The following is a 19847-nucleotide window of genomic DNA, read 5'->3' on the forward strand; positions in this document are numbered from 1 at the left end:
AATCTAGGGTAAAGGAAGTTTATAAATAAAATATCATTGTTGTTGTGTGAGTGTGGTTTTTTGGAGTTGAAGGAGAGCAGTGAAACGCCGCAGGAAGAGTAAGGAATTACGTCAGTGAATTAATAAAGAGCTCAAGTGAAGGTGTATCGAAGTGTTGTCGTGTAGTGTTGAGAACATTCAATCACAATACACAATCATTGTTTTGATTAGTGTGTCGTTTATTCGAGAATTTTGGCTTCACGTTTGTTGTATCCGTAGTTTTGATTATACGGTTTGGAATATGTTTGGATTTGTTCTCTCACTTGTTAAGGAGTTAGTTTTTATTTGTTTATTAGTATTAATTTTTGTAAACTGATAAGTTTTCTAATGAATCGTTTCACCCTAAGAGACCACACAAGTATAAACACAAGTATTTATATTTGTGCATGACTTATTCTATCTTACTTTAAAAGTTTATTTGTGTGTTTAATTAACATATTTCGCTTCATGTTGTGAATAGATGTTACCACACCTACACACAACATTTAAATATGATACACACAATATTGATATTTTTGTCCTTTTATTTTAAACAATTCCTTCAATATTCAATGTTGAAGAATTTTTAAATTTAAATATAATACAAATTAAACATTTCCTTACTTCTTATTCAATTTTCCTTTTAACAAATTTGCAGGAAATTGAATCCAAATACCACTTTCCACTACAATTTACCAATCTTTTTCTTTATCTGTCTCGCACTATAAATTTCTCAACATATTCGCAGTATAATACCTAAGAAAAATGTTAGCTTTGTCAGAACAAAAATGGTGTTAGCAAAAAAGGTGGTCGATGAAGTTTCAGGGTGGCTAACGGTGTTCGAAGATGGCTCCGTCGGCAGGACATGGACCGGATCGCCGGAAGTAAAGTTCATGTCGGACCCCATACCGCCACAAGGCCATTTTATGGACGGTATTGTCGTAGATGATGTCACTGTCGATAAGAATCCAGCTTAAAACTTCGCATTTACCTACCGGAGAAACAAGATGACGACTTGCAGAAACTCCCCATTTTGCTGCACTTCCACGACGGAGGATTTTGCATTAGCCACCTCGACTGGTACATGTATTATGCTGTTTACACGGGCCTAGCACGCGCATCAAGAGTCGTGGTGTCCGTCTACCTCCGCCGTGCGCCGGCACACCGCCTCCATGCAGCCTACGACGCCGCCCTCGCGGCCCTCCACTGGCTGCGCTCCGTCACACGAGCCTTGGCTCAACGACCATGCGGATTTCGGACGGGTTTTTTTCATCGGTGATAGCTCCGGTGGGAACACAGGCCACCACGCTGCGGCGTGTTCAAGCCACGTGGACTTAAGCCCATTAGCAGTCGCTGGTGCCATACCAATCCACCCAGGATTTTGCCACGCTAAACGGAGCAAGTCGGAGTTAGATCAACCAGAAACGCCTTTCTTGACGATAGCCACGATGGACAAGTTTCTAAGCTTAGCGCTGCCGAAGGGCGCCACCAAGGACCACCCGCTTACTTGCCTGATGGGAGGCGGCGGTGGCGCTGGAGAAGCTAAATCTGCCACCATATTTGTACTGTATAGCGTAGCAGGACCTGATGTTGGACGCTGAAATGGAGATGTATGAAGCCATGAAAAAGGCGAAGAAAGATGTCGAGCTGTTGGTCAGCCATGGAGTTGTGCACAGCTTTTACTTGAACAAGATTGCAGTGGATATGGATCCTAACGTTGCTGCTCAAACTCTCAAACTTTTTCAAGGGATCAAGCAATTTATCCAAACCCATCGAAGCTTTGTTTTATATGTAATAATAACAACTGGTGCGATCTTCTTCTTGGAATTGGAATAATACTTGGAAATTTTTATTTATATTACTTTTGGGATCATGAAATAATTTTTTATAGAATAAAAATATTCATATGCCATATTTATATCCATGATTTTTGTATTTAAACATATTCATTCAAAAAATAAATGAAATATTGTAATCTAAAGAGCAATTGCTTAATCAATATCAAAAGCTACAGACCTTTTAGAACACCTTCTATGAATAAAATATGATTGTACGTACAAGTTTAACAAAACTTTCCAAGTGGTCTGATTTTGGACCACATCGAATTCAGATATACGTAATAGAAAGAAAAAAAATGCATTTAAGATTACCAATCCAAAAGATAAATTAAGCAATTTCTAAAGAATTGCCTCATGCTCGAAAAACTTGTGCTCAGGGCTCTGCTAGTTTTAAACGAGGAACGATGTTCATTGACTGGAGCTCCTGCAGAATGAAGCAAAGATTGACACATATATAAAAATCACAAGCAACGAAAAACTAATATATTGTCGTCGCGTAAACTTAGTTGAAAGAGTCCTGGACAAAATTACAATGTGAATATTCATTCACACCATTTAGAGCCGTTTAACATATGCCACAACGAGAAATGACAACCAACTAAAAACCATGAATTTTGTAAATCAATCGCACAACGCCAAATTTAAATTTAAGAAAAAAATACATAAATGAATTGGAACAGTGCATGATTATTACATTAACATGGTTCATTGATTCCAAAAAAGTTTCACGAAACACTTGGTAATTAATTTTTTTGAATATCACAATCATTAATAAGAGCTGAATTGGTGTTTGAATGGGATGAGTTTTTGTATCAGGCCTAAAATAACTTGTGCCTACACAAATGTCAAAAACTGAATCTCTATTTTCTAACCAAATTACTACTTCACACAACAAACTATTAAAACATACTACACGAATTTTCCACAACTTTTCGTTGGCTCGAGTTGTAAGCCTAACCAAACACCACCATAGCGTTTACCAAATAATCAAAATTCATAGAGATCAAAGAATAATTCAAGAAAAAAACTTGTAATACCTGGAATAAGAGAAAATTCATAGGGATAAAATAATAATTCAAGAAAAAAACTTGTAATACCTGGAATAAGAGTTTGCATGCGTAAGGTAACTTCATGGTTGACATTTTATCCCCACTCTTACACATTGTACAGAAGCTTGTATTTAGATTAAAGTTGTAATATCCCAGCAGACCACACTTCCGGCACACCTGCAAGAAGACTAATTAGCAATTTATGGAAAGCCGTGATTTCAAAACTTTCAAACCTTTCAGGAAAAACAATATGATATTGCAAGTGAAACAACATGAACGCTACATCGTGCTAAAGCAACTCGATGACATGTAATCCGTATCCACAAGAAAAATTGGTGATTACGAGTGGTGATACATCTCACGTGTCACGTTTCCACTAAAATATCTACATCCACTAGTCTCGATGTGTGGATCCAAATCATATATAATACATCCCTGGACAAGTTAACGGCTAGTTTGCTGGACTAGTCTCGATGTGTGGATCCAAATCATATATAATACATCCCTGGACAAGTTAACGGCTATCGTATATAATACACCCCTGGACAAGTTAACGGCTAGTTTGCTGGACTAACAATATTTATAGCAGCTTTGAATAACTGTTAAAATTCTTGAAAGAAAATCACAGCTGTTTGCAAAGGTAGCATTATCACGTTCTTTCATACGAACATTAGTTATCAATGAAGCTCACCTGAACCTCAAATGGGTCACTAGAAATCATCAAGCGCTCATGTATCAGCATGCTAGCCCCATAGGCAATTAAGCAATCGCGCTCCATTTCTCCAACACGAAGTCCTGCTCAATTATAAAGATCAACAAATTGTACTCACGGAATATCGATAAATTTTTTAAACAACTCGATTTCACACCTCCATTTCTACTCCTTCCTTCTGTAGGTTGTCTAGTCATCAAAACGCGAGGCCCATTTCCACGGGCATGCATTTTATCTAATACCTGAGACTCAAAAACAAAATTCTACAATCAGAAAAATTTGGCAAAGGACCTTACACTCGGTTAAATAGGCATGCAATTTTGAGGAAAAATTTCATATTCAGGCGTAAATGACACTTTCAAAGGAGATTTGTAGATCTTTCCGCAATGCAACAGCATTGGATCGTGTAAAGTTGGTGACAAGCAATGAAAACAAAGTACATCAAACCCTAATGATACAGCAGTATATAAGAAAGGGATGGGCTGAAAACTAAGACATGAATTGAGCATCGAGAGCTCACATGCTATGACAATTTTATTTCACTTGCAGCAAATTTTCCTTGTGGAAAATCATCGATTGGGCGGTTGGCATATGTGTCAGGTTGGGGTAGTTTACAGAAGACCAAGAGGTTAATTCTGGTAGGTTAAAGATGACAGAAATTTCACTGCTTACCATGTGTTTCAGCTTTTGATAATAAATTGGACCCATGAAAATATACGATTGTAGTGGCTCTCCTGTGATTCCTGAAATAAGCATATAGACAAAAATTGAAGGCACAAGCTCAGGAAGCCACGTTGACACAAGAAAAATCTTCAATGAGAACTAGCATTCGTGAAAATATATAAAATCAGTGGGGTTAAAAAGAGAACAGAAGAGTGTTCACGCAATTAAGTTAACATATCCAACACACCATTACTTTCTAATTACTAGTGGGGGTGGCACATGCATTGCATGTGTCACACACAACAAAATACAGTACATGTGTGCAATTTAATCGCATAAGTTGTAACAACAGGATTACAACTTTACCAAGCCTGATATCATCGAAAATTATACTTTATCTCCAAAGGCTGAATACCAAAAATAGGAAGAAAGACCTGAATAGATGAAATCTTTTCCATTATAGCTAAAGCCATGCTTCACCAGGGTTTCACTGTAAACATTATAAAGGGTTCTGAAATCCTGAGAAATGACATTTCAAAGTGCAAACCATGTGTCAAGGAGGTTGAGGTGGGAAGATGTAGAAAAGTGGCAGTACAGACCTTATTGCCTCAACTTTATCTGCATGTCCACTGGGCTCTCCAAACGCGCTTCCATAATGAAACCTACCGCAAGAAACTCCAGCTTTGCTACCAAGAAGTTCTAACATTTTTCCAACTGTCATTCGACTGAAGATATCCACAAATAGTAGAATGATATAAATTAGCAAATACAAAATAAAATAGTTTTGGTGACCAAACAAGTCCCCAATGCCACATGCCTAGTATTTAATCACACTTAAAGATGATCTATTTTCCATAAGTGATCATAACAATACTTAGTCTCAAATATCTCATCAGGAAAATTTAATGTCAGTGTATTGTTACTGAAAATTTTATTACATGGCATCAGAGTATGAGGTCAAGCCCCAAAGTGCATGAATCCTTAAGTTTTGCTACAACATGAAACCATAATAACACTGTACGAGGATCAACCTCAGCAATTAAAAAAAAAAAAAAATCAAAGCCATCAAATTATGTTCCTCCCAATAGTTGCATTGAAAACTTGTGTCTGCTTCGCATAGTGTAGCAGCCAATCCAAAATTATCCTCGGTTTACTCAATATAAAGTGCTTTGAAATAGAAAAATAAAACAAAATACAACATATTTCATGAAGAAAGATTAATACCATGAAAATTTAAGAAAATTGTGCTTTCAGTCGTTCAGCAATAGCTATGAACTGACATTGAGATTACTATAACGAAGAATAAGTTATATTTTAAATTAAAGGATTCTGAATTAGATTTTCTCCCTTTTCCACATTCACAAATGCACTTCCGCCTCTTCAGGGTTAGTGCTCATATTCTTTACCAACAAGAAAAGGGGGAAATGGTTGACAAGAAAGGCTAGGGTATTACAAATTGGAGTAAAGACTCAAGATCTAGTTGGATATAAGATCTAAAGTAGGGAAATTAAGTACCTTGGAAATCCATGAGGATTCATGATTAAATCAGGGCATATGCCACGTTCAGAAAATGGGAAGTCTTCCTGTTGAACTATGGTACCACAAACTCCTTTTTGCCCATGACGGCTACTAAACTTGTCACCGACCTAGTAGACAATCATTTCTTAGTCCCTCAAAAAATATAAATGACAATTCAAAGAAGGAAAATTGTCACCGTGAAGCTAAATTGGTTTAGCACCTCAGGCCTACGAGTATGACGAATCATAAATTTTATGCATAAATTGTTATTCCTGTCAGAGCAGAGTGCCACTCTATCCACCACGGCTGTCTCACCTTCAGGCCCTTTGTATTTCAGTCTACTTGGCTTATATGCACTGAATGTAGCAGAATACACCAAGAGCTGATTAGCTATCTGCTACTTATAAAGCTAAGGTTAAGCATATTGTCCGAAGATAAATAACCAACCTATCTGGCAGGCCCATATGCGATGCCACTGGCCCCCTAGTGACAGTGGGGGACTCCTTATTGATCAAGATGTCATTGGGTCGAATAATTTGTCCAGGAGCAGCTAGTCCATCATAATCCAAAATCTGCATGAAAAAAGAACAATTCAAATGGAAGATACTGGATATTGATTGTACAACCTAACAAATCTGTTGGAGAGTCTGAGTAGGATAGGTTATATTTTTTGAATTGTGATAAAGTTTAATCCTATTCCTAGTTAGTAGCATAGAAAATATTAGATTTGTTTCTGATTTCCTTAATTTAGTTTGTTTCCTAATTAGTTAGGATTCTTTACTTGAGGGAATTATGTTTCTTATTTGATGGAGTCACGTTTATATATTTGACTGTAAATATTTTTATTGGAATAAGAAGAATATTCGGTATTGCTTCATGGTATCAGAGCCGATCTCCGTGCCCTAGCTGCGCTTCTTCATTATTATTCGCCGGTCATCCTCATGACCAAATACGGCATGGCGTCACATACATCTTCGTCGGAAGTCACTTCCACCGAGGTCAATTCCCCAATCTCTTCCACCCCCGACTTCTCCTCTAATATCGTTACAAACCATAAACTCCATGGCCAAAATTATCTCCAATGGTCCCAATCTGTATTCATTAATATTTGCGGTAGAGGGAAGGATGGAAATCTCACCGGTGAAACTATGGCTCCGCAGACTAAGGATCCCAAACACCGATCCTGGAAGACTGATGATCATCTTGTTATGTCTTGGCTGATAAATTCCATGAAAACTGAAGTTGAAGCAGAAAATAGCCAATGACATATGGGAAGCAGTACTTAAAACATACTCAAGCACAGAAAATACCTCTGAACTGTTTGAGGTTGAGACGAGACTGTATGACCTCAAACAAGGGGATATGAGTGTCACTCAGTATTTTAACACCCTCACACGCTACTGACTGCAACTAGACCTATATAAAGTCTATTCTTGGAAGTGTGCTGCTGATTCTACCTTGTATAAGAAGATTGTTGAGCAGAAAAGGATTGTTCGATTTCTTCTTTGAAACATTAAAGACTTGAGCCATGTCAGGTGTATCAAACATGAAGATAGTAAAGTTTTAATGCAAGATAATGCTATCCTAGATAGATGGAGAAATTACTTTAAAAACTTACTCGATGAGATAAGTACGGAATATTTAAACGTGGGTAGACATGAGATGCAGGAAGTAAGGCATCTAGTGTTCCATCGTAGAGCTAGTGCTAAGAAAGTAACAGGGGCACTAAAGATGATGAAACCGGGGAAACCAATTGGACCGCATGAGATATCAATTGAGGTATGAAAGTGTCTAGGGGAAGTTGGGATCCAATGGCTGACTAGGCTCTTTAACAGGATTCTAAGTACTAGGAAAATGCCAGAATCTTGGAGACATAATATTGTAGTACCAATTAATAAGAATAAAGTAGATATACAAGGAGGCTCAAACTATTGAGCGATTAAGCCAATGAGCTATATGTTGAAGCTATGAGAGCGAGTAATAGAGCGGAGACTTAAGAGTATCACTATTGTATTAGAGAACCAATTTGGTTTTATGCCGAGTAGGTCTACAAGGGATGTTATTTTCTCGGTTAGACAAATGATTGAGAAATATAGATAACAACAGAAGAGCATGCATATGGTATTTATTGACTTAGAGAAAGCCTATAATAGTCTGCTTAGAGAATTAATCCGATGGGTACTTAGAAACAATGGTGCACGTTATGTCAAAACCACGAAGAGAATCAGGATCATTTACTGGTACATTGTTCTTTCTCTAGAGGCATATGGATTTAGGTGATGCAAGAGCTGAGATTTTATTGGATTTTTCCGAGAAGGGCACAAGATATGTTCATTATAGAGCCCGGAATTCCAACAAGGACAACAGTAAAGAGATTCTGGTATATGATCGTTCATTTCACGTTCTGGACATTATGGCTCAAGAGAAATAACAGAATATTCAACGACTCGTCTGCCTCGGTTAATAAAGTATGGGAGATGCTCAAATTCAGGGTTGCAGCGTCGACAACAAAGATCAAAGAGTTCAGTCATCTGGCTATCTCAGATGTAGTTAGGGATTGGAAGTTTGTGTAATGTCTTGACGAATGTGTATTAGTGTCTTTTAATCCGCGAATCACTCATCCGCTTTTTATATAAAACCATCTAATTAGAATATAAAAGTAATGTTTCCTATCAAAAATAATAAAAAAATTGAGATGACATTAGGAGTCTTATGCGATAAAAGGATGCCAGCGAGATTGAAAGGAAAATGTTATAAGACTATTGTTCGACCAACTATGCTTTATGGCTCGGAGTGTTGGGCCACTACAGGACTACGTATGCATAAGATAACGGTAGAAGAAATGCGTATGTTAAGATGGATGTGTGCCAAATCGCGTAAGGATAGAATTATGAATGAAATGATTATGAGCTATTTAGGTGTAGCCCCCATAGAGGATAAGATTCGGGTGAAACGTCTACCATGATTTGGTCATGTGAAGAGGAGACCAAACAAGACCCCAAGATTGGCAGGTTAATGAAAAGAGTAGAAGGAAGAGTAGACCATTGAAAACTTGGATAAAGGTGGTTAAGGAGGATATATTAGATCTTGGTTTAAGAGATGACATGTGGGAAAATCGCTTACTTTGGAGAAGTAATATCCATGTAGCCGATCCGCAACTAGCGGAAATGTGCTATGATGATAATGATATGTCATAGCATGCAGAGTATGACGAAATGCAATCCTTATGATTGCTAAATCAAACAAAATTTCTTGTTAAAGGATTGGTTCCTTCATGTTAGTACAACCAACACAGTCCATACAAAGAACTGGCATAATCAAGCTCGATTACCTCACTAATATTAATTGTGTCGGTGTCTTCACAATTAAGAAATACAAAAAGATAGAAAGTAATATATGTCATAATCCTTGAAACTCTAACATATTATCCCATTAATACCACATATATCACCATATCTTCTTCAAAAGAAAACATAATTGGAATAATCACCTTCATTCTTTCTGCTTCATGTCCTTCATGTTGTGGTCTAATTATACGATCAGATGTACCATTTTCATACTTCTCACTAACAGCTGACATTCTGTTTGAAGTAAAATATATGACACAGTTATCACACATTAAAATAATATGAATAGAGAAAGCACGTATGGACTTGTACTTTTTCATGACAATGCAGCGACCAAAACCACGATCCAAGGATGATTTATTCATCACTATAGCATCCTCAATATCATATCCACTATAACTCATTACCGCAACAGTTGCATTCTGTCCAGCTCCCAACTTATCAAAACTGACCTGCAAATAACATCATTAAGATACATGGTAGTTGTTCCAAATCACACTAACAATGAAATCCACTAACCAGCTCAATTGTCCGCGTCGTTAGTAATGGCCGTTGAGGATACACTAAGAGGTAGATTATAGTGTCCATCCGANTATATGTTTTAAACAGACAAAAGTCAAATGAATAGCATGCCTGATTATATGCAATATTGCCCATAGCTTGCTTACCCATAGCACACTGCAAATGAAACAATACCGAATATGATCGTTAAATATCCATATTTTACACCATCCAAACTATATGTGGCCTGAATAAGCAAGGAAACCATACCTGATATGTATTTCTTGGTGACTGGTTATGATGAGGATATGGGATCAACCCAGCGCATACGCCTAGAATGGTCAAAGGTTCTATTTCAATATGAGTTGTTCCTTCTTTAGCATTCTCTTCGTACAAAGCAATCTAACAATGATAATCAAACATAAGACAGGTTACAGTTGACCTTCTAAACAAAGAAATTTCAAAGAAAGAGAATCATGCAAACCAAAGCATTGTTCTCCTCGTTGACATCAAGATATTCTATCAAGCCTTCTTTCAAAAAGCTATCAAATGTGCGGACTCCGTCCTGAAACAAGTGAACTTTATATGAGGGGAGGATCAAGAAAAATGAGAAATAAATCAATATCCTATTTTTTTACCCTCAACTCCTTCATATGGTGCTCCTTGATTCTTGGTACACCTTTGTCAGCAATTACTAGAGGACGACAAACACGACCACCATCTGAAGCAATGTAAACACAGCGCTGCAAGAGAATATCCTCATTAGAATCTCCACTGATGAGTCACAGTTTTGCATCTACAACATGAAATTGAGTTGTCTTGCAAATGCCAGTGGTTAATAAATTGACAAACAATCAATAATATAGAAACACAAGAAAAAAGAGTCACCTGCTTTTCGTTCACGAAGATGCTTACAAACTCACCAATTATACCTGCCCTTCGCAGCTTTCTCATTGCGTTAGCAAATCTCTGAGAACATTTGAAAGCAAATAAAAAGAAGATATAGGACAGCATATCCAAATAAACTAATAAAACAACTTTGACCATCAATAAAACAATACCTGTGGTCGTCTGTGCTTCCCAAGAATAAGTCCATTTAAAATTATCAGATAAGAATTTGGCATGTGAAGTTCTTCACCTGAGAGTAATTCCAAGTCTTCTACCCCGAGAGAGTAGCACTGTCCCAAAAGAAGAATGAAGTAGTAAAACATAAAAAACAAAAAAGATAGGCCTGCCTCCCAAATAGTTCAATTAACAAAGACTAAATAATTGAAATAAGAAAGAGAAAATCCGGGCTTATTCGATTGCCATAGTATGAAAATATATCACCACACAATAAAAATGTTGATTTATCTCAAAGGAGATTAAGTTGTCAAGAGAATTGTACCAGAGAAATAAGAGGCCCTTCGTCCTCATCAGTGGTTACATGTGTCATCAAGGCCAGATTCTTCACCAATCCACAAGATTCACCTTCTGGAGTATCACAGGGGCACAACATGCCCCACTGTAGATGAAGTGGTTTAAGGTAATCCACATGAAATTCATGGAGAGGAGAAACAAATGCAATCATAAGAGAGATAATAAGGAATGGAGAATAAATCAAATCACCTGGCTGGGTTGCAATGCTCTAGGACCACTAACTTTTCTAGATTTTTCAAATTGGGACGAGATCCTTGTCATGTGACCTAATGTCCCTATGTATGACAGTCGAGCTACAGCCTGCGATAAAAAATTCGGCCTTCAGTCCATAAAATGCTACCAAGGAAAAATCTTGGAGCAAAAATGTTGTGGGCCAAATCGAAGTCACATAATAGGTGAAAATCCCATAATTAAGTTTGATTATTATAGAAAAAATAAGGGATACACACAAGTAAAGGAGGAATCTGTCTGCCGAAGGTGTAAAAGACCATGGCATACTGTGTAAACATGCTGGGAATTCATGGGAGACCAGCACACTTCAAGAAAAATCTGGGCAGCAACAATAGTAGTCGTAATGGTAGTCAATGCATTTCAAACAGGTACTACTGAATCTAAACTGCAATGATCCTCCTCAAATTCTTCCCCTTTCAAGAAGGATCAAATAGAGCACCTGTCCAAATTGTTTCTATCTCATCCAGGAAAATCAAATTCTTCTTGCTTATGGGCCCAAACAGGTAATTACTCCATAGCAACTGTCTTTTTTTTTTTTTTAAGAAACATAATAATATTATTAATATGTGATTGTTTCCATTACATGAAGTGGACTAGTGTTTCCAATCTCGCATGCTTAAATTCTAATAACTCCTGGATGACAGGAATATCACAATTTTTTCTTCCTATATCTTGTGGTGGTAATAAGAAGGTTAAAATCGTTTTTTTTTATAAGAAGGTTAAAATCGTTGATTGTTCCTTCGCAGATATCATTATTATTTCTCAATTTTTAACTCTTATTAATGTCTTGCACTTTTGTCCTATAATTTACTACCTATCAGCCAATTAACTCGTGATCTTAATTGTCGTGCCTTTTTTGTCATCTCATTGTGAGTTTCAGGATTTTGCCTCAGGGAAATGATTTACAATGCTAGGCAAGGCAGTAGACTCTATCTTCTTGATGCTGCTTCCATCTTTGCAAAATAGGATCAGAAGACTTGTTTCAATTATGTTATGGCATTTTCGTTTAGGCACCCAAATTTTAATTATCTAAAGGAGTTGTTTCCTAAGTTATTTATCAATAAAAAAACTATACTAATTTTAAATGTAATTCTTGTGTATTAGCTAAACGTTATCGCTGATTTTTTCTTCAAAATTATACAAAGAGTCTGGGCCTTTTACATTCATTCACAGTCATGGTTGGGACTTATCTAGAGTAGCCACCTTGGCTAATAAACATTGGTTCCTGATATTTATCGATGATCACACTAGAATGTGCTCGGAGTTTCTTTTGAAAGATAAAGATTTCGAACAAAGATTTTGTATCAATGGACATTACACTTTTTTGAAGTTCAATCCTACCATGACTCTCATCTTTGAGTGGAGTATACTATTAGTGAAGATTAATGTTTAACTCATTCAAACTTAACAATTGATTTCATAGATGATGATGTTTCTGATGAAGTTACGCTATTTTATAAATCTAACACAAGAGAGGAAGGAAAGAAACAGTTCAAGGTCTTGTTTATACAAGGAAAGGTCAAGCACAAAGAGGCAGTGGAATTGTCCAACTATGAAGACATGAATCAAGTCTCAGCCAAATCGTGACACTTGCAAAGATACCTTGACAAGTTTTGATAATCACACTCAAGGTATATACCCAAGGTAGCCCCTTCAAACGATATTGAACTTCATATTGCTCAGAAGAAAAATAGTCATGTACGAAACACCCAATGTCAAATTTTGTATACTACACAAATCTGTTTCCCTCCTTCCATGCTCTTGTTTATCAACTCGACTCTATTAGTGTTCCTAACAATGTACAGGAAGCTCCAAAGATAAATGAGTGGAAATAGGCAATTTCTAAGGAGATGAGAGCTCTGAAAAATAACTCTACATGGGAGAAAGTTGATTTATCTAAAGGAAATTCTATTGTAGGATGCAAGTTGATATTTAATACAAAATAACTCCGATGGCTCCTTGGACGGATACAAAGCTCGCTTGGTTGCCAAAGGCTTCACTCAGACCTATGGGGTTGACTCTTCTGAACCATTTTCTCCAATAGCGAAACTTGATACAGTTCGAAGAATGTTGTCTGTTGCAGCGAATCTTGATAGGTCATTCATTCAAGCAACTATATGTGAAGAATGTATTTTCTAAATGAGGACATGGAAAAGGAAATTCATATGGTACCTGTTCCTGGATTTAATGATCAACTTGGATAAAAGGTTTGTAAATTGGATGTGATTTTATTTTCTTTAATTCTTTGGGATGTGATTTTATTAAAATGTATGTTCTAGAGGACTTTATAATTAATAAATAAAATAACTTTCTTTTCCCTGCTATGCTCAACATTTTTCTGCTCGCTTGCTTCGCAATACCTCACATTCAGCCTTGAGGACAAGGCTGCTTTGAAGGGGATATTGCTGTGGGCCCAAAAGAAAAGATCCAAATAGTGAGTGATAGCCCATAATTAACTTTGTTTATTCTTGACGAAATAGGGGACACACACGTGAGAAGGGGGGAAATATTTGCGGAAAGAATATTGCTAGAGGAGAGTTAGTTATTTTCTTTTTTCGAGTGACAAGTACTAGCATGAGCTAGGGTTGTACAAAGACTTCAGCATAATACATTCAGTTAATTCCATTTCAATATCATCTGTGTATTTTTATTGTGGTTGCAACAAAAATCAATGACCATAGGAAGATAGACGGACAAATAAATAAATAGAGGGGGATGCATCAAAAGGTATGTATAAAATTAAGGGGTGATCACCTGAGTCATGCCTTTTCGATGCATCCTGAACCTTTTGACATCCCAATTTCCAGTAGAAAGAGTTCTTTCTAGACCAACAGTAACGCTATCCTTCACTATAAACTGGAAAACGTACAAAAACATAATGCAAAAACAAATTAATCCATACTGAACATGTCAATCGCAGAAGCAATAAAAGTGAAGAATCACACTTATTAACAGGAGTGGGCATTCGGGACAGGTAATTAAGGTCCTGATCTGACCCAAAGTCGATTGGACAGAGGAAAATCAGGTAATTCAGGTCCCGATCTGACCCATGCTATTGATTACATTTGAAGATCTTGTCTACATATATAACATTTCTTGGTGCAAAACTTTCAAAGAACCATCCTAAAGGCCCATAAATCTTTACTTTTATAAACAGTCGTGCATCTATCTGATAATATTGTGGGCCAAAATGGGGAGAGTCACTTTGCAAGAGAAAAGCTCATTATCAAGTTAGTTTATTCTATCAAGGATAAATAAACCAGCAAAGGCCCATAAATATTTACTTTTATAAACAGTCGTGCATCTATCTAAAACTATTGTGGGCCAAAATGGGAAGAGTCACTTTGCGAGAGAAAAAACCCCATTATCAAGTTAGTTTATTCTAGAAGAAAGAGAGGTCATGCACACAAGTGAGAAGGGTAGAATATATCAGGGAGCATGAGGCTGTGCAGAGTTAGTTATTCTTTTTCCTTGACTGTACTAGCTTGAGCTAGGGTTGTACACAAGCAACAGTCAGTGTGTAGAGTTAGTTATTCATAATAATGAATTGGGTTTATTTTTATCCATTACCTTTTCTTTGTTTCTCTTTGTGATCGCAACATGTGGTCTAACCTGCCGGAATCGCTCAAGAAAATAATGGCATCCACGAATTTAGGGGCTAAATGGGATATGCTGGAGAAGATGGTGATGGCAACACAAGAGAATATGATAAAGATGCAAGTAGACATTAATGCAATGAAGGCTAATCTGAGCTCTGTCAGCAAGGCTCTCAATGATCTACGAGAGTTGAAAACATTGGTGAAAAAATTATTAGAGGAAAGGCACCGTCGGTGGAAGATGACCCAGCTGCTAATGATAAACAACAGGAGGGAGTGAATAGCTACTCACCTATTCAGAAGAATATAAAGGAAAGAATGGGTCCGCACAAGGGAAACATGGGGGGTGGGGGGGTGCATAGTTGTCAATAGCCTCCGTAGCCCTCGCTATTGATATTTCAACGAAAAAACTTAAAATAATTTCAGGTTTTAGTATTTTACAATTAAAGTTGATGGAATTTTATGCTGGAAATTAAGGTTTTTAAATTGATGTTACTATATGCTATATATTATATATTTACATACTTGTGGCGTTTTACTTTCAAATAACCCTCGCTACGCTATTCGCTATAGCCACGGGCAACCTCTGCGCTACGGGGCGCTATGCGCGACTGACAACTATTTGGGGGGGGGGGTGGATAATGAGACTCGTTAAGCGAAGAGTTGAGATACCAGCATTTGGTGGAACATATCCTTTAGGTTGGCTGGAAAAGCATAACAATAATTTGAAATGCATGGTACACATTCATACAATCGGTGAGATATCAGCATTTGGTCGAAGTTTTGCTTGTGAAGATTGGAGACCCACCAGAACCAATGTTTGGGGTATTTTTTGAGTGGCTTGAGGGAGGAGTTACGATTGCGGCTAAGAACCCATGGTCCATGAACGATAAATTGTGCCATGGATTTGGCGCGCAACATTGAGGAGGAATTGTTTAGGTCGCCGATAGGGTATTCTATGGGTTGGTCAGGCATGGGTTCATGTTTGGAGAGGAATGGTCATTCTAATGGACTTTTGGGTCGAACCTATCAAAATGAAAGAGAGAAACTGAGCCGAGTCCAATAGATTGAAAAGGAGAATACAACCCATCGTCTTTGTACATGTCGCGCAATGAAGGATTTAATGCTCAACATGCTAGACCTCCTCAAAGCCCAAATCCATCGTGTCATTCTGTTGTTGGTGCTGGGATGGGTGGAGGCGACAAGTCTGGAACCAGCAATGGCGCATACCACAGCTTTTGCCCTTTAAAGGAAGGTGGAGGAAATGGAGCTGAAAATGTTTCTATTCCAGTGTGGTTAGGGGCTAAGGAAATAAGGGAGGCAGTGGAACAGGATCCACGGTTGCAAGCTGTAATTCAAAAGCTTATCAAGGAATTGAGGGTAGTGGTGCATATTCTGGTTAATGGATTTTCACCGCATAAGGCGAGGCTGGTTGTGCCTAAAGAGTCGGCATGGCTTGATAAAATTTTGGAGTCACATGCTACTCCCTTGAGTGGTCATTCAGGTGCTTGGAGGACATTAAAAAGGTTTGCTAACAGTTTTTCTGGCGAAGTGTAAAAGAGGGATGTGGTGAAGTATGTCGCAGGATGTTCAATTTGTCAAAGACAGAAACAAGAGGCCACTAAACCAGCTGGGTTATTACATCCGTTGCCCATTTTCAATGCCATTTGGGAAGACATTGCTATGGACTTCTTCGCTTGGCTGCGTTGTTTTGCATCGGAACAGCCTATACATGGGCCTTAAGGATTCCCTAAGCTGAGTTTATGTATAACATGTCATATCACATGGATGCGTGTAAGACTCCTTTTGAGATTGTATATGGAAGGAAACCACCGAAGGTTACACAATTTTAGCCCAATGAGACAATAGTAGTAACGGTGTCCCAAGAACTTTCAGATAGAGATGATCAGATAAATTAACGAGGCAACTGAAATAAAACTTGCATAGCGCGAATCAGAGAATGATAAAACATGCAAACACTCATAGAAAAGATGTATCATTCCAAGTTGGTGACATGGTATTTTTGAAGTTAAGACCACACAAGCAACAGTCAGTGTGTAGAGAAGGATTTATCAGAAACTGGCCCTGCAATATTATGGCCCTTTTAGGGGGCTGCAGAAAGTGGGAAATGCAGCATACAAGTTACAGTTACAGTTACTTCCTGGTTCTAAGATACATCCGGTGTTCCATGCTTCCTGTCTTAATAAAGTTGTGGGGAGTTCAGGGTATGCACAAGCTCTGCCGAGGGGTTTAGAAGCAGCTTTTTTTTTTTTTTTTGATATGAAACTAGAATTTATTAATAGATAGAATTTTACAAAAATAGCGGATGAGTAATCCGCATAAGTAGATTGAACACAACTAAGACAATACTATCCTACTAACTTCATGTCCATACATATTTTCAATCCCTAATCAAATCAGAAATATTCAAATGATTAAATTCTTTAATACTTATTAACCAACTCGCAACCCTGAACTTGATTTTCTCCCAGATATCTTCCGCTGTTTCCGAAACGTCTTGGAATATTCTTTTATTTCTCTCCAACCATATAGACCAAAGCGTACAATGTATCATAACGTGCCAGAAGGTCAAAAATTTTCTGGTTGGAACTCCTCCTGGCTCCATGACAATCATATCTGCAGCTGTCCTCGGAAACACCCACTGAAAACCCAATTCAAGCAACACTTTCTTCCAAATCTCTTTTGAGAAAGAGCAATGCACTAACAAGTGATCCTGATTTTCTTCTTGCTTCCGGCATAGAGCGCACCATTGCGGACTTAACACACATAGATGCCACCTTCTTTGCATCGAATCACAAGTGGGTAATTTCCCCAGAGCCACAATCCACACGAAAACCTGAACTTTATGGGGGATTGGTACATTCCAGATATTTTCAAAGTAAGAAAAGTAAGGGAAAGATGAGAAAGGAAAGGAGTTATAAAAGGATCGAACGGAGAATATACCCGACTGGTCTGGTCTCCCAACCAGACTCTAAAATTCACCACTCCCCTCTGTAATCTAACCATATAGAAGCAGCTTTGACTATGGAATTCGAGCCAGAACAGGTTATGGCTAGAAGATTCAAATATGTTGGGGGCAAGAAGGTGCAAAAGATTTTGATCCATTGGAAAGGAAGGCCTGCAGAGGAAGTCACATGGGAGGTAACTGCTACATTTTCAACTCCTTTCCGTAGTTTCAGCCTTGAGGACAAGGCTGTTTCAAACGAAGGGGGTATAGTTGTGGGCCAAAATGGGGAGTCACTTTGCGAGAGAAAAGCCCATTATCAAGTCAGTTTACTACAGAAGAAAGAGAGGTCAGACACACACGTGAGAAGGGTAGAAAATATTGGGAGCACGAGACTATGCAGAGTTATTTATTCTTTTTCACTGAGTGACTGTGCTAGCTTGAGCTAGGGTTGTACAGAGATTATTCTCTGGGTTTTTTCCTCCATTTCATTATGGTACATTGAGTTTATTTTCATCCATTTACCTTTTGTGTGTTTCTCTGCTTTGTGATTGCAACAAATACACTTCTTCATTTGTTGAAACAAAATTTACCATACCCTTCGGAGGTTCACGGATTCGTATGGCACTTCACTTAAACACAGCTGAGTCCATTGACAAGTTAAGACAAACACATTTTCAACTCACGCAAGTGGATGCAGCATGCTGCTGTTCGTAATACCAAAATCTCTCTTCAGATGAGGCACTTTAAGAGCATTAATAATGGAATCAAAGAAAAGTGAACCAGTGAACACCAGCAAATATATGCAACACCGCAGCTTTTATTATATTCAAGAATGCCACTGGATTATGTTTTCCACACAAAATAATTTAATAAATAACCGATATCATTAAACATGTGTGAAATTCGCAAAGCTTGGGGTAATACTTTGTCTTCTTATGTTCTTGCTTTTATGTCACACAACTTCAGACATCAGGACAAACCTGAGAAATGTCAAACCGGCTGGAACGGCTGGGCTTTGCCAAAATTGTATCTATCGTCTTTCTGGCCTCATCATTCATGGTCTTGAATAAATCCTACAATACAAAGTTAAGATAGAGATTTAATGGTATTTAATCATCATTAACTGAAAGATGAAACCACCGAAGGACCTCAAAAATACCTCGAAAAGCAATGATAGCAATTGACCAGAGAGTTCCAGTCTTTTGTTGCCCACATAATCCTTCAATGTTAAGTAGATTAAATAATAACAAACACTATCTATAAGAATTAATGGCATCACCAAGGTTGAAAGTTTACTTTGTAGAGCAAACTAATATCACATGAAAAGTCACTTCCAACATCAAACCACATAGCAAGATAAATCATTAACAATTTGGTACCAAAATAGTCAAATTATACAGTAAATCAGCAACACAACAATGATAACAATTGCAAAACCTGAATCAGATACAAACAAAAACATTTTCTAGGTTGGCCGGGATTTTCGAACAGGGTGATTTTTGCCATTGCTATCCCGCAAAAAAAGAAATTGTGAGCTGACGGTGGAAAAACCAACCTCCAGTCTGTGCTAATATTTGTTTCAAGAGTAAAATAAATATCTGAGGTATCGCCTCTCCCAATGCAAACGACCAACCAATTAATTAACGATTACAAAAGTACAGTGCGGCAACATGGAATAAAAACCAAAATAATAATACAAAGGTTTATGTCTAAAACCGCCCTTGTTAACTGCCAGAAGGATAAGATAACAATCAAGTAACTAAGAACCCACAAAATTAATTGATAAAATTATTGTAAGTACAGGCCTAGCCAGTTACACCTTATCATCCATTGCATCTTTATTTAAGATCGCTTCCATCATGCGTCTCAACATCACTGCAACATATATGCATTTTGGACGAAAATTGTTTTGACGGACCTGCAAGGGAATGGGGGGTTTGCAAATCAGAAAAATAGCAAACATTTATGAAGGACCATAACAAAATAT

At 37.6% G+C, this 19847-nt stretch overlaps 1 protein-coding gene and 1 pseudogene across 2 annotated transcripts in view; one reads left to right on the plus strand and one right to left on the minus strand.

Moving 5' to 3' along the window:
• Positions 1 to 698: 698 nt before the first annotated feature.
• Positions 699 to 2033, plus strand: LOC140956941 (probable carboxylesterase 6; annotated as a pseudogene).
• A 165-nt stretch (positions 2034 to 2198) lies between these two features.
• LOC140956940 (DNA-directed RNA polymerase III subunit 2) overlaps positions 2199 to 19847 on the minus strand; it is a 37777-nt gene continuing 20128 nt past the window's right edge. For both annotated transcript variants that reach the window (XM_073413903.1, XM_073413904.1), the window contains 24 exons: positions 19680 to 19778; positions 19020 to 19079; positions 18841 to 18933; positions 14051 to 14152; positions 11255 to 11365; positions 11034 to 11150; positions 10708 to 10824; positions 10535 to 10615; positions 10285 to 10389; positions 10131 to 10211; positions 9917 to 10048; positions 9665 to 9823; positions 9458 to 9597; positions 9289 to 9379; positions 6246 to 6370; positions 6019 to 6154; positions 5796 to 5926; positions 4880 to 5005; positions 4715 to 4770; positions 4290 to 4360; positions 3775 to 3859; positions 3597 to 3700; positions 2954 to 3082; positions 2199 to 2280 (listed from right to left, as the gene is read on the minus strand). In XM_073413903.1, coding sequence (XP_073270004.1) covers positions 2230 to 2280; positions 2954 to 3082; positions 3597 to 3700; positions 3775 to 3859; positions 4290 to 4360; positions 4715 to 4770; positions 4880 to 5005; positions 5796 to 5926; positions 6019 to 6154; positions 6246 to 6370; positions 9289 to 9379; positions 9458 to 9597; positions 9665 to 9823; positions 9917 to 10048; positions 10131 to 10211; positions 10285 to 10389; positions 10535 to 10615; positions 10708 to 10824; positions 11034 to 11150; positions 11255 to 11365; positions 14051 to 14152; positions 18841 to 18933; positions 19020 to 19079; positions 19680 to 19778 — 2502 coding nt within the window. In that variant the 3' untranslated portion in view covers positions 2199 to 2229. The remainder of the gene's footprint in view (positions 2281 to 2953; positions 3083 to 3596; positions 3701 to 3774; positions 3860 to 4289; positions 4361 to 4714; positions 4771 to 4879; positions 5006 to 5795; positions 5927 to 6018; positions 6155 to 6245; positions 6371 to 9288; positions 9380 to 9457; positions 9598 to 9664; positions 9824 to 9916; positions 10049 to 10130; positions 10212 to 10284; positions 10390 to 10534; positions 10616 to 10707; positions 10825 to 11033; positions 11151 to 11254; positions 11366 to 14050; positions 14153 to 18840; positions 18934 to 19019; positions 19080 to 19679; positions 19779 to 19847) is intronic.

The sequence above is a fragment of the Primulina huaijiensis genome, chromosome 14 (assembly GCF_012295235.1).
Source record: "Primulina huaijiensis isolate GDHJ02 chromosome 14, ASM1229523v2, whole genome shotgun sequence".
In the NCBI taxonomy this organism is placed as follows: Eukaryota; Viridiplantae; Streptophyta; class Magnoliopsida; order Lamiales; family Gesneriaceae; genus Primulina; species Primulina huaijiensis.